Source organism: Solanum pennellii, chromosome 12, assembly GCF_001406875.1.
Source record: "Solanum pennellii chromosome 12, SPENNV200".
NCBI classification, from domain to species: Eukaryota; Viridiplantae; Streptophyta; class Magnoliopsida; order Solanales; family Solanaceae; genus Solanum; species Solanum pennellii.
The window spans coordinates 43,966,647-43,979,009 of NC_028648.1; the positions used below are offsets into that span (position 1 = coordinate 43,966,647).

General features: G+C 33.9%; 1 protein-coding gene across 2 annotated transcripts; it reads right to left on the reverse strand.

The window, feature by feature from the left end:
• Positions 1 to 8,517: 8,517 nt before the first annotated feature.
• Positions 8,518 to 11,684, reverse strand: LOC107005482 (peptidyl-tRNA hydrolase, mitochondrial). Of its 2 annotated transcripts, none has more exons than XM_015204083.2 (8): positions 11,275 to 11,684; positions 11,106 to 11,190; positions 10,301 to 10,404; positions 10,164 to 10,214; positions 10,022 to 10,095; positions 9,130 to 9,188; positions 8,981 to 9,057; positions 8,518 to 8,889 (listed from the first exon to the last, which is right to left on the reverse strand). In XM_015204083.2, exons 1-8 carry the CDS (start codon positions 11,587 to 11,589, stop codon positions 8,782 to 8,784), a joined length of 873 nt encoding a protein of 290 aa, XP_015059569.1. In that variant the 5' UTR covers positions 11,590 to 11,684; the 3' UTR covers positions 8,518 to 8,781. The 2 variants fall into 2 exon arrangements, with proteins under 2 accessions (XP_015059569.1, XP_015059570.1); XM_015204084.2 differs by having other exon boundaries at positions 10,301 to 10,368; positions 11,275 to 11,682.
• Positions 11,685 to 12,363: the final 679 nt, after the last annotated feature.

Here is a 12,363-nt window from a genome sequence, read left to right on the forward strand (position 1 = left end):
TGGGCTTAGCCCTCTTCAAATTCCTTGTGCTTCTTCTAAGTTTGGACTCTTCAACATCCACATATCCATGCCTGAAGTTAACAAACTCTCCAACATTCGCCTCCCTCCTCTCATGAGGAAAGTACATTCCTAAGAAAGATTTCTTAAACTCTTCCCACTCTATGGGACCTGACTCAACCGACCTATTATCTTTCCAATGAGTGTACCATACTTGAGCAACTTCCCTCAATTGCTACAAATCCAACTCCGCCTTCTCCCTAGAAGTCACCTCCATATCACTCAACACCTTATACACTCCATTTAGAAGCTCTTGGGGATCCTCTCCCACCTAAGAGCCAAGAAAGATAGGAGGATTCATCCTCACAAAGTCCCCCAATCTAGAGGTCATGGTACTCTCTAAAGCATTCACCCTAGGCTCAACACCTCTATTCACATGAGTTTTTATGACTTGGGATAGTGCAAGGAGAGCCTCTCTAATCTCCCCATTAGTTATGTCCAGGGGAACCATCGGAACCGCATCCCCTTGATCCACTATAGGGACTTGCTCAACTTGAAGAACTCCCTCATGCACTTCTTCCTCTTCCCACCTTCTTACGACCATCCTTCTAGAATTCATTTTCTAAAAAAACAAGAGAAGAGATTAGGAATAGACACTTATTATCTCAAATCTATGGAACGACACAAGATTGATGAAGAAAGTGAAACTCTATCATCCTATAGCCTCTCGCTCATAGATGTGTCGCGACTCACACCGATGAACAAGACTCTAATAGACGTGGCTTTAATGAGACTTGGATTCCTAAAGACTACTTCCCAAAACCTTATATTTTGATACCAAGTTTGTCACGACCCGAGAGCACACCCTAGAAGACATGGCATTTTCTCGAATCACACAAGGCGTGTTTGACCTCTTAGAAGTCTTGTACAATTCTTTGACATCATTCATTGCATATATGTATGAAAAGTAATGCGGAATTAAAACTTTTCACATGAAATAGTAAAACTTCAAAATATCTCTTTTATAGAAAATCATGAAAGAAGACTAAGTCTCAAAGTCGTCATCTTAGACACACGAATATCTTGGTACACTGCCCATACATCAACGTATACAAATATCTATGTATAATACTTTCAATAAGAAAAATTAAACATCATGATGTCCTCGAATCTAGTTAGGACATACCAACACTTGCTTGAATGAACACTAATTCCACTTCGAGACTTCTCTTAAATGTCACTAACACCTTTAAGATATAGATAAAATATATGAAATTAGTACATTAGAATGCACTAAGTATGATGACATGCAATAAAATCATGCTAAAAGGACATTGGTATAACACATGCTCTTTTTTAGTAGAATTTCATAAAAAAAGTATAAGAGATCACATTAAGTCAATATAAGCACATATAGTCACATTACACAATATAGCATCAATATCACTTCAAATCACATAACCATGAGAATCTCCTACCAAAGGTGATTCTAAGTCTCACTTGAGTAAGTTATGAAGCAACCACCCATACAATCCCTTCACACACACCAAAGTGATCATTTAGATTACCTAATATAAGATTATTCCCATTTCATACATTTAAATCCCTACCTAGAATTACTCTAAGACTCACCTAAGTAAGAGATGAAGCGACCACCCATACACCCTCTCCAAGCCTACCTAAGCAATCCTTAAAGCTACTCTAGATAAGTACCTTTTCATTAACAGACCTTTAAATTAAGTCACTATATTCATTAAGCAATTTATGAGACATTCAACAATAAGGACTTTCACATAATATTCTTGGAGAAAACCTAGGGAACCTACATACCAACGTCTTCAAAGCCTACTCGCGCAATGTCTAGATAGCGTCTCATTCCACTACCTAAACTTTATAGAAGTTACCCAACACTAGAATGTATCTCACATGATGAGAATGGGCAATAACAGACATAGACCATACTAGCTAGGCATGGAATCCGGAGTCTACCCTACTTCGATGGAGGGTGTTTTACTTGCCAATGGTAGAACTAGGACAACTCATGTAGGCACATGATTAAGGAATATCAAGGATTTCTTTGTACTCTATTCTCCATCTCAACTAGAGCTACTCCCGACGAATATTCTCTCGGTGCTAGCCTTTGTTCTCATAGAGTAATTCAATGAAAGAGCATATGAAAAGGTATCATATCTTAGTCATAAACTAATCATAATACACCTTACCAAATAGGGTTCACTAGGACTGCCTATAATGGTTATTAAGATAGCTCAATGACTTTCCTAAGGATGATTTCATCCCGTTTCAGCCAACTATCTCGAAGTCCACCATTCACACAAGAAGGATATCATTACGTCTTTCAACTTCAAGGATATCATAACTTTTTTTATAAAAGGGTTCACATAAATTACCTTCTTAACCTTATTCAAGATCATATTACATTCATTCATATACATTCATGACAAAGGTGTTTTAATCTATTCTTCAAGTAAGGGACATAGGTCTACCAAAAAAAGATACACTTCATGATCATCTTCTCACATGTAAAATATTATTCATGTAGCATATAGGGTCAACAATGTATACTACAAGTCACCCTACACACCCTATAGAAACATCATCTTAATTCATCACAAGACTCATAGAGTCAACTAGGAAGATTCACACTTTAACATCAAGTATACACATATAAGGTATCATATAGCCTATCATGATCACATATAATCACTTAGAAGAACACATACTTTGTCTTCACATATACACACAAGTAATATAGACCTTCACAATGATCACACATCAAAGTTTATAACATGATAATATCATAATTCATAAAGTAATTTTGACGAGGCCACATTCTTCACAATTATATCATATAAGCACCGCCACCATAAGTGGACCATACCAATCAACTCAATTCAATACATATACTACACAATATAGAAAAGGTTAGGTCAACTACCATTATTTCAATCACAACATCGCCAATTCAACCAATTCAATTCACAAGAACTCTTACCAATAGCCGTGATCACCAATTCATCCCATAATCACAATATACAATGATCCAACAAGACCCAATATTAAAATCATTAAATTAATACAGTATATATACAATTCTAACATAACTCATACTTATATCAATATCCCCTTACAATCTACATAAGAAATCAATACAATTGACATAATCAAATCACCCATAATATAGTCAAAACTAGGATTACATAGTTTTCAAGGGTTTATGGAGTTTTTAGTCTAAAATCATCAAATAACATAAATTCAATCATAATTCATTGATTCAAATCATTTTATGCGAGAACCTATGGCTAGATAAAAAAAATAGGAGAATTCATGTTTTTGATCATCTTTGAAAATTATTGAAATTGACTCCTTGAATGGAAGAGAATCCAAGGATGAAACACCACATAATATAGTCAAAACTAGGATTGCATGGCTTTTAAGGGTTCATGGATTTTTTAATCTAAAATCATCAAATTAACATGAATTCAATCATAATTCATTTATTCAAAACATTTTATGCAAGAACCTATGGCTAGATAACAAAATAGGAGATTTCATGTTTTTGATCATCTTTGAAAATTATTGAAATTGACTCATCAAATTGAAGAGAATACAAGGTGAAACAACATAACTTTTGTGAATAAAATACCACTAAATTTATGGAGAAAAGCTTGGAAAACCAGTCTTCTTCCTTGGAGCTTCAAATCTTTATCAATGGAGGTTTTGGGAGAGAAGGGATGGGAGGTTTTGTTTTGAGTTGAAGGTTTTGCTTTGATTGGTAGGTTTAGGGGCTTAAAAAGACTCAATAACCGTCAATAAGTTATCCCCAAATTAACCAAAGGACCCCTGCACTTAATGGACATTTTAACCAATTCAAATTTGACTTAAAAATGATGTTACCAAAATTGGGAGGTCACTGCGCGTCGCGGGGTCACTTCTGATTCTTGGTTCTGGAAAATTTTGAGAGAGAATAGTTCGTGACAACCCCGCGTTGCATGGCAAAATTTTTCCCTTTTAAGTGAATCTGGCGCGATGCGCAGCCACAACCAATTCTAGGCTGCTCGGCAGCTTGCTTTGCCAATGTTTGGGTCCTCCTTGGGACCCTTAGGCTGGTCCCCGAGGAGTCGTTCTCAGAAGTTTCGACCCTTTACATGCCAATATATGTGTATTAACCATAAATAATAAATTTCACCCTCAAACAATACCCAAAACCTCACTACAAAACACTATGACACACTAGTTCAACTTCGACTAGTTTCCGGGTGTCTTGGACGTTTCACTTCCAAACCCTTCCAAACTCCTCAAACTAACTTCTAACACTATTGTTAACCATTTTATGCAATTATAAACTCATGAAACACATGTTAGAATCTAGTTTAACCTATCTCATTTTAGAGGTGTTATAGGTACAAAACTCATTAACAACCAAGTCAAAAACACCAGACACAAACTTACTCATCCCTGCCCTTGAGTCGGCAACCATAGTTGGAACATACTTAGACTATAGAGTAAAATTCAAAGCATACTCTATCTTATATTGTCTTTTCAAAGATTAATGAACGCAAGCACTTTCGCTTATCTCATTTAAAAAGAAAAGAAATGATGAAGCAAAGTTCCTTTGAATTTCTCCCAATAAAGAGGACCCGTACCTACCACCTTTTTTCCATCCATTGATTGAACCAAACTTGAGCAACACCCTTGAGTTGATAAACGAACAAGTCCACCTTCTCCACCACAAACAATCACATAGTTCCCACTATCTTATACTTTTGATCAATGAACTCTTAATGATCCTCATTAACCTTGGAACCAGGAAACAACGAAGGTTCATCCTAATGAAGTCCCTTATCATTTGTCACTGTCGTACCCACATTTGGGTTCATGAGAGCAATGACCTCTCTATTAACTTAGGTTGTCATATCTTGAGCTAACACTTGAAAAGTCGCTTGAAACTCAGCATGAGTCACTTTCTCAACCAAAGGATCAACCTGAGTAACCTTAGGCTCTGCATTCTCACTCGCATTCCTCCTTATATAAGCTCTTGAGGGGCTATATCCTGAAAAAGCATCGACCAAGATTTAGGAGAAGGATCTTTATAAAGATAGACTCTAAGGCACGACTTTAAAGTAATGAAAGAAGTGAAGTTTCCTAAATACTTTGTAACCTCTTATTCATAAATGTGGCATGTTTCACACTTATGAACAATACTCTACTCGATGCGACTTGTCAGACATCCTAGGACCTTTTCCAAAATCTTGTGCTCTGAATATCAAGTTTGTCACGATCCAAAGTACATCTTGAATGTGACATGGCGTATAAGACCATGAGAGGCCCTACACAAGACACTTGCCATACATATAACATAACATAATAGACAAAAGTAAGGATCTCATACGAATAGAATATTTTGACTTAAAAGTGGATATGATATCATAGTCTCGATAGTGGTTGATACATAACACATACACCACATACAACGCCAGATAACTAAAACATAAGAATTAAAGCAAAGTAAATCTAACATGATCCTCGGAACATGAGGACTCACCAAGTCTTCAATCTACAAAGCAATCCACTAGCCATAAGCGAGAAGAGGAAGATCGTCGGACCCTACATTAGTTAAACAATGTATTCACTAGTATACATTAATACATGGAATGTAGTAAGTATGAGGGATATGCAATAAAACGTAAAACATAATCTTAAGAGGAAATAATGAAAAACTTGAAATGCATGACCAAACTAAAAGATAGTAAAACCTTTAAAGAAGAATCAAATATCATGAACATGGTCAATACATATTAAAATGATATTGACATCTTCGTAAAATACTTAAGAACAACTTAATTTGTTTTGTGTGATATTTACTATTAACCGACATACAGTTCGTGTGAGATAAAATGTGGAATCTGGTTTCTTGCTCCTGCATAAAAAAAAAAGATGTCTATCTTAGGTGGATCCACTAGCTATGTCACTTAAGACAATCCTACGGGGGCACGTAGTTAGGGACAAATAATTTCTACAAGAGACTCGACCTATACTAATGGGAGAGCCTACATCTCAATATTCTCTCGGTGCTAAGTAAAATTTCAATAGAATAGCCATAAACATACACATATCATCATACATGGGAAAACACAATTAAGTTACTAATCCAAGCTTAAATCATCATAAAGTAGCTCCTTAAACCATGTACGAGAAAGTCTTCACCAAATCATGATTTCTTGATGTATGAAATCCTTTCACAATCCATACATATATGAGAAAACTCTTTTTGACATTTTATTGATGCTTATCTTAAAGCAACCAAAACCATAAGTCATGCATATCGTTCATAGATCCATAGATTCTTCATAAATTCATGTCTTTAAGACTTCATAGTCAAAATCATGAATAATGCGGGAGTTTATGCAAAATAAATTGAAAAGCAAGTAATTGAGTCAAAACAATTAAGATAAGATCAAAATCAAACAATTGAATCAATACCATGAAGAATTAAATGAAAAGTTAATCAATTTGATGAAATTGAACTCGGAAATTAAGAAATCTTTGGAGCCCAATGGGTGAATGGAACTCATCGATGAAACCCTACATACCTTGAGGATCGCCCCGAAGTAATGGAGGAATAGGAGATTTGAAGCTTGAAACCTTAGTTTTCTCGTTAGACTTTGAGAGAGAATAAGGTAAGATTAATATAAATGGGATTTAGGGATTTGAGTGAATGAGAGAGTTGGGATAATTTTAGGCACGTAAGGGTAGTTATAAGTCTTAGAATTGGATCAAAATGACATAGTATAAATATTAAATACATAGGAAAAGACCCAAATACCCTTAAGAAATAATTGTCAAGCAGTTATAAGGTTTGGACAACTCGTAGTAGTCAACCGTAAAACCAACTTCAGAAACCCAATATTCACCTTACTTTCTACAAGGCCTTTCTACGGTTTGTACACTCAATTCGTAGAACTCAAATTCAAGTTCAAAATTTTGTTAAGTCTGGGACCTTCTGCGAAACCCATCTACCATCCGTAATCCAAATGATGGCCCGTCCGATTCACTCGTAGGTCAAACTTCAGAAATTTAAATTTCTCAAATCTCAACTTTATCCTTACGATGTCATCTACGACCTGTAGAAATTCTATGAACCGTATACTGGTCTTAGGACACAACCAGTTGCCAGAACATGAAGTACGTTCCTTTCTCAACTTCGGGTGTTACAGACATCCTGGATGACGTTGGCTTGGGTGCTAGCAATGTTGATTTCTCCCTCATTTGTGTTTTCTTAGTCACAATCTTACTCTGATACCACACTGTTACATTCTTAGTCTTCTCTAACTTGCACAACTTGCTCAGGATTTTGTTATGTCAAGTAAATGAAAAATTTTACCATGCATGAGGCACAAGTATGATGTGTCAGACAAAATTGTATGAGACCCATTTATATTTTGCCAAGTGGATTCATTTCAGAAAAATGGTCAAACTTATCTCTCTCTCTTTCTTTTGATGTTTTATTTTTTCTCTTTCTTACTTTTTTCCTTTGGTTTCTTTTCTAACAATTCTTCCAAGTTTTATACTTCCACTTAAATAATTTTTCATGAAAAATATGAGATTTTAAAAATTGCGTCGGACTCATTTTATTTCTAACATTTTGATATTATTTTGTCATCTTGATATTAGTTATTTATATTATTAAAAACAGTTACAAAAATTATTTGTTAATTTACAAAGATATAAATAATTTCAATTTTTCTATTTTGTCATAACAATTAATTATTTTTGAAATTATAAATAAAATTTATAAATTTACCAAAAAAATTAAGGTATTAATTAGTAAAATATTATTCTATTTATGATTTCTTAAGAAATTTGTAAAAAATAAAAGGTAGAATGTTATTACTATTATGAAAAATAAAGAAGATATAAATTTAATAAGTTATTTTATTTTACTCTCAACAATTTCATAATCCAAAAACACTTCAATCCACAAATACTCTTCAATAAGTAAATAGAACGGAAAGAGCATCAATGATCTTGACAAAACTATACATAAGTTTTAATACTATTGTCATGAAGTTCAAAAACAAAAAAAAAGTCCATAAACATTAACATAAATACATATTATTTATGTCAATTTATATGATATTTTTATTCTTAAATTCAAGCTATGAGAAAATTGATAAATATTGTTTATCTACTTTTCTTATACGTTTCTCAAGAAATTATAAATATAAATAATAATTTTAATAATTTATTCCTTAAAAGAATTTTTGCAATTTTACACAATTTAGTTTATAACTTTTATAAAAATTAATTGTTACGATTAAAAATACTATTTATATCTTAGAAATTAAAATAACTATTTTTTATAATAGAATAAATAACATAGAATAGAAAAAATAATATTAAAATAATATATTAAAAATCGCAAAATTTGAAATTTAAATTAGTACATAAAAAAAAGCATAAACTAATTAGACCAACAAATAAAATTCTTAAAAGATTTGGTTAAGATAATAACAAAGAGTGCAAATTCATTATAACTCCTTAAAACAAACTAATGCAAGTTCAAATTACAGTGCCAAAGAATAAAATAAGTAGAGAACTCTTGTGAAAAATCATTGCCAAAAATGTTTTAAAATGATTTTATGGCGTCATACTACAGTATTTTAGTATACAAACTATATTTCTGTTGTATCCTGACAAGCAATAGGTTGGGGCACCTTTCTCCCATCAATCACCAAACTCTGGAAAAATGAATGATTCCCTAACCTAAACTGTTAACGGTTTGGAACTATTCACAAATGTGGCACTTTTGTCGAATCCCTCGAGCACTAAAATTCTCATTGCTTCCAAACCATTCTGTAATGTGAAGTCCAACTGCATTTTTTTAAAAAAGAAAAAAGTATCATCAATATAGGGCTGTGCTCCAGAAGTTCACTTGTTAGAACAATAAGAAAAAGCAAGTTACCTCTTCACGTTCTTGTCGATTAAATGCACGAAGAACAAAACTTGCTGGATCCATTTTCCCTGGAGGCCTCCCAATGCCTAAAGAAATTATAAAGTTTTAGAACCGTAATAACATACATTAATGATGTACTTAAAGATCTGAGGAAATACCTATTCGCAAGCGTGGAAAATCACGGTTCCCTTTAAGATGATTCATAATGCTCCTCATCCTTTACAACAAAAAAAACAAGGGATTAGTCATGCCAATATCCATGAAACAGAGTGCAAAAATATATCTACTCTAAGAAAATATTGCACAAACAAATTCTTTAGATCACCAAGGTTTTCCTATTTCATTTTCCATTTTTTTTGGTTCACAGAGCTTAATCTAAATCTACCCAGATAGTCTTAATAGTATTGCCTCCATTTTTTTTAAATCACGTATCAAGCTTCATACTCCATGTATCAGAAGCCCCAGGGTTTCGCCTAGTGGTGAGAGCTTAATGCGTGATGTGTGGATTAGGTGCGCGTCACAAGTTTGAAATGTGTACCACTAGCTCTAAGGAATTCACTTTTATCAGTAAGAGAAAAACCATATGTTTAATTCTTTCACTTAAAGCCTGGAGAAAAACAGTCAACAAGCTGTTTTGAGTCCAGCTCAAGGTGATAATTTGAGTGTGAAGACTTATGTTAAATTTTCCATCCACAAAACTCTTACCTACCAAGAAAACGTGTAAAACAACGAGAAATTGAGGATGCAAGCCAGAAACTAACAAAACCCAACTATTTGGTCAATAGACCTGCTTGACTTATGAAACTACGCACATCCATGAATATTACGTCTTCTACACACTTTTATAATCAACCACCACAAACAGTTTATGAGGAGTGAACTATAAAATGCTAGGTATCCATCAATTATCTTGCTTCTATCATTCAATTACAATCTACATTATTCAGGCACTACATATCCAAGCAAATAGCTTTTGGAATTGACATCAGAATCATTATAGGCACGTGATGAAAGTTCTAAGATAAAGGAAACTTTCTAAAGAAAGATTACCCATTGTGTCCTCCATGACCACCTTTTGGCAATAACCGCAACTTTGCAAAAGGAAGATCTAAGTCATCAAAAACCTGCAGTTACAAAGTTTACTTAGAAGTTGTTACAAAGATAAGTTCTATGCTCAACTGTCATAGCTTACCACAAGAACTTGCTTCAGTGGAATCTTATAATATGAAACGATTGCCCCAACCTGTGAAACAATGTAAATATGAATTTTATATTACTTGGTGGATTGAAGTTTTAAGATATAGGTCACGCTAAGATGAGTGAACTTACAGACTCACCACTTGCATTCATGAATGTTTGAGGCTTAGCAAGCATAATTGGAACATCTCCAATGAAACCTAGAGAACCCAACAAACATGAAAAAGTCCCAAAAACTGAAGAGCAAAATTGAATGACTGAGTTATTTATCGGACTTGTCCTTCTTTCCAGGTCCATATTGGAATAAAGTTTGGTAATATAATCTACCCTATTAACATAGCATGTCAATGCAGTTCACCAAAAAATAGCAAAATATCAGCATTAAAGGTATAATGTCTAATGAGAAAGAAAATCTCAATGCAACACGGCAAGACTGCTAGCTTCAATAATTAGCTAAGTTAAATGGAGTAACCGATAAGAGCGTGTGTAAATTCTTTTGCTAATTTAAGTGCATTTTGAACAATGTAGAGGAAGCACCTACATAATTGGAACGAATACAGCAAATAAACTGCCCATGTAACAAAGGTTATCATCAACAAACGGATTAGTATCATTATTTACTAATTTGATAACCAATAAATCCGAGCAGCAGTGGATACAATTTCCAACTTTGTGGAAAATCACCTCCCCCTACCCTTCTACACTTGTATACCAGGCTTGGCCGCTTAGGTTTGAACCCCCAAGATGGACCTAACCCCACATATCACGGGCTGTGCTCTTACCACAAGACCAATGTTTATGAATATTATAATTTAATCAGCAAACAGCTACAAATTATTAAAACCAAAAAACAGACTAGGTAATGCAATAATATTAGACAAGATCACTATACAACAAGATAGAATGATAACTCTTGAATCAAGGGAAAAAAAAGTACCTTTTCCAAATTGAGCTTTGAAGGAAACACTGCCCATTGATATTCCTTCAGCATCAGCTATAGTATCTATCATCTCAAAACCCACCTGCCAAATCAAATAACCAACTCATTACATACATAAAAAATCATTAGGAACATCAAACACAGAAGAAAAATTAAGAGAACGTACGTTGTGACGGGTACCAGCATATCGTTTCCCGGGGTTACCGAGGCCAACGATGAGCCATGGCTGTGGCTTTGGCTTTGGTTTCTCCGGCAGAGGCGCGATTATTGCCGGTGTGTCTGGTGGGGAGGTTTGGGTAGTCATTGAACAAGATATTTGGTATAAAGAGCCGGCCGCAGCGGTGTTGCTCATCCAACCCCTCCGATACGAGGATGAATTTAGGGTTTTGGCCGCGGAGAAGGAGGAGAAAAGGGAGCGGCCGCAGCGGCAGAGGACCGTCGCCGATGATGCAGTGCTGGAAATTACACATGCTACTTTCATTGTGCTTTCTATATGTTAAAAGGGAGTTGGTCGAAACCGAATTTAGAACAAAAAAGGATTGGTTGAATTGATATTGCAACACCATGGGGGCTAACGGCGTTGTCTTGTGTTTTCATAAAATATATTTAAAAAAGAAATAAAAAAGAATTAAAAATATCCTTAAACTTTTTAAATTTTTTGAGATTGAACAAAAATGTTCTCCATTAATGATTTTGTTTAGAAATGTTTCTTTTGTTAATTGTTTGGTTAAAAAAATGCACCTATTATTCACATCGTGGATATCTTTTAATTGGAAAAATAACCCCACGCATGTATTTAGGGCTTAATATTACAGTCTTTAGATGTAATTTTTTTATATAAATATTTAATAACATTTTAATTACAGGTATTAAAAGATTACTTTTAATATAATTTAATTTATTTTATTTTATTAATCATTTATTTTTTTATAATTACATTATAATTAATAAGTAAAAGAAATAAACTAATGTTAGAGAATCAATTGTAATTATTTATTACATATTTTAGGGATTTTTGTTTTCAATTTTCACACGGCAACCCACCACCATCTACCCACATGCAAAATTCACCCCCACCCCATGTTCCTCTTTTACAAAGAAGTAACTTTTTGTATCTCACTCTTCATTGTTCGTCTTCATTCAAAAAAAAATGGCAGAATTCGTCCGTATATGATTCAATGATTTACACGTTTTATTTTTGTAGTTATCTCTATAATTTTCTGATCATTTTTTTTTATTGTGAATTTATTCACCC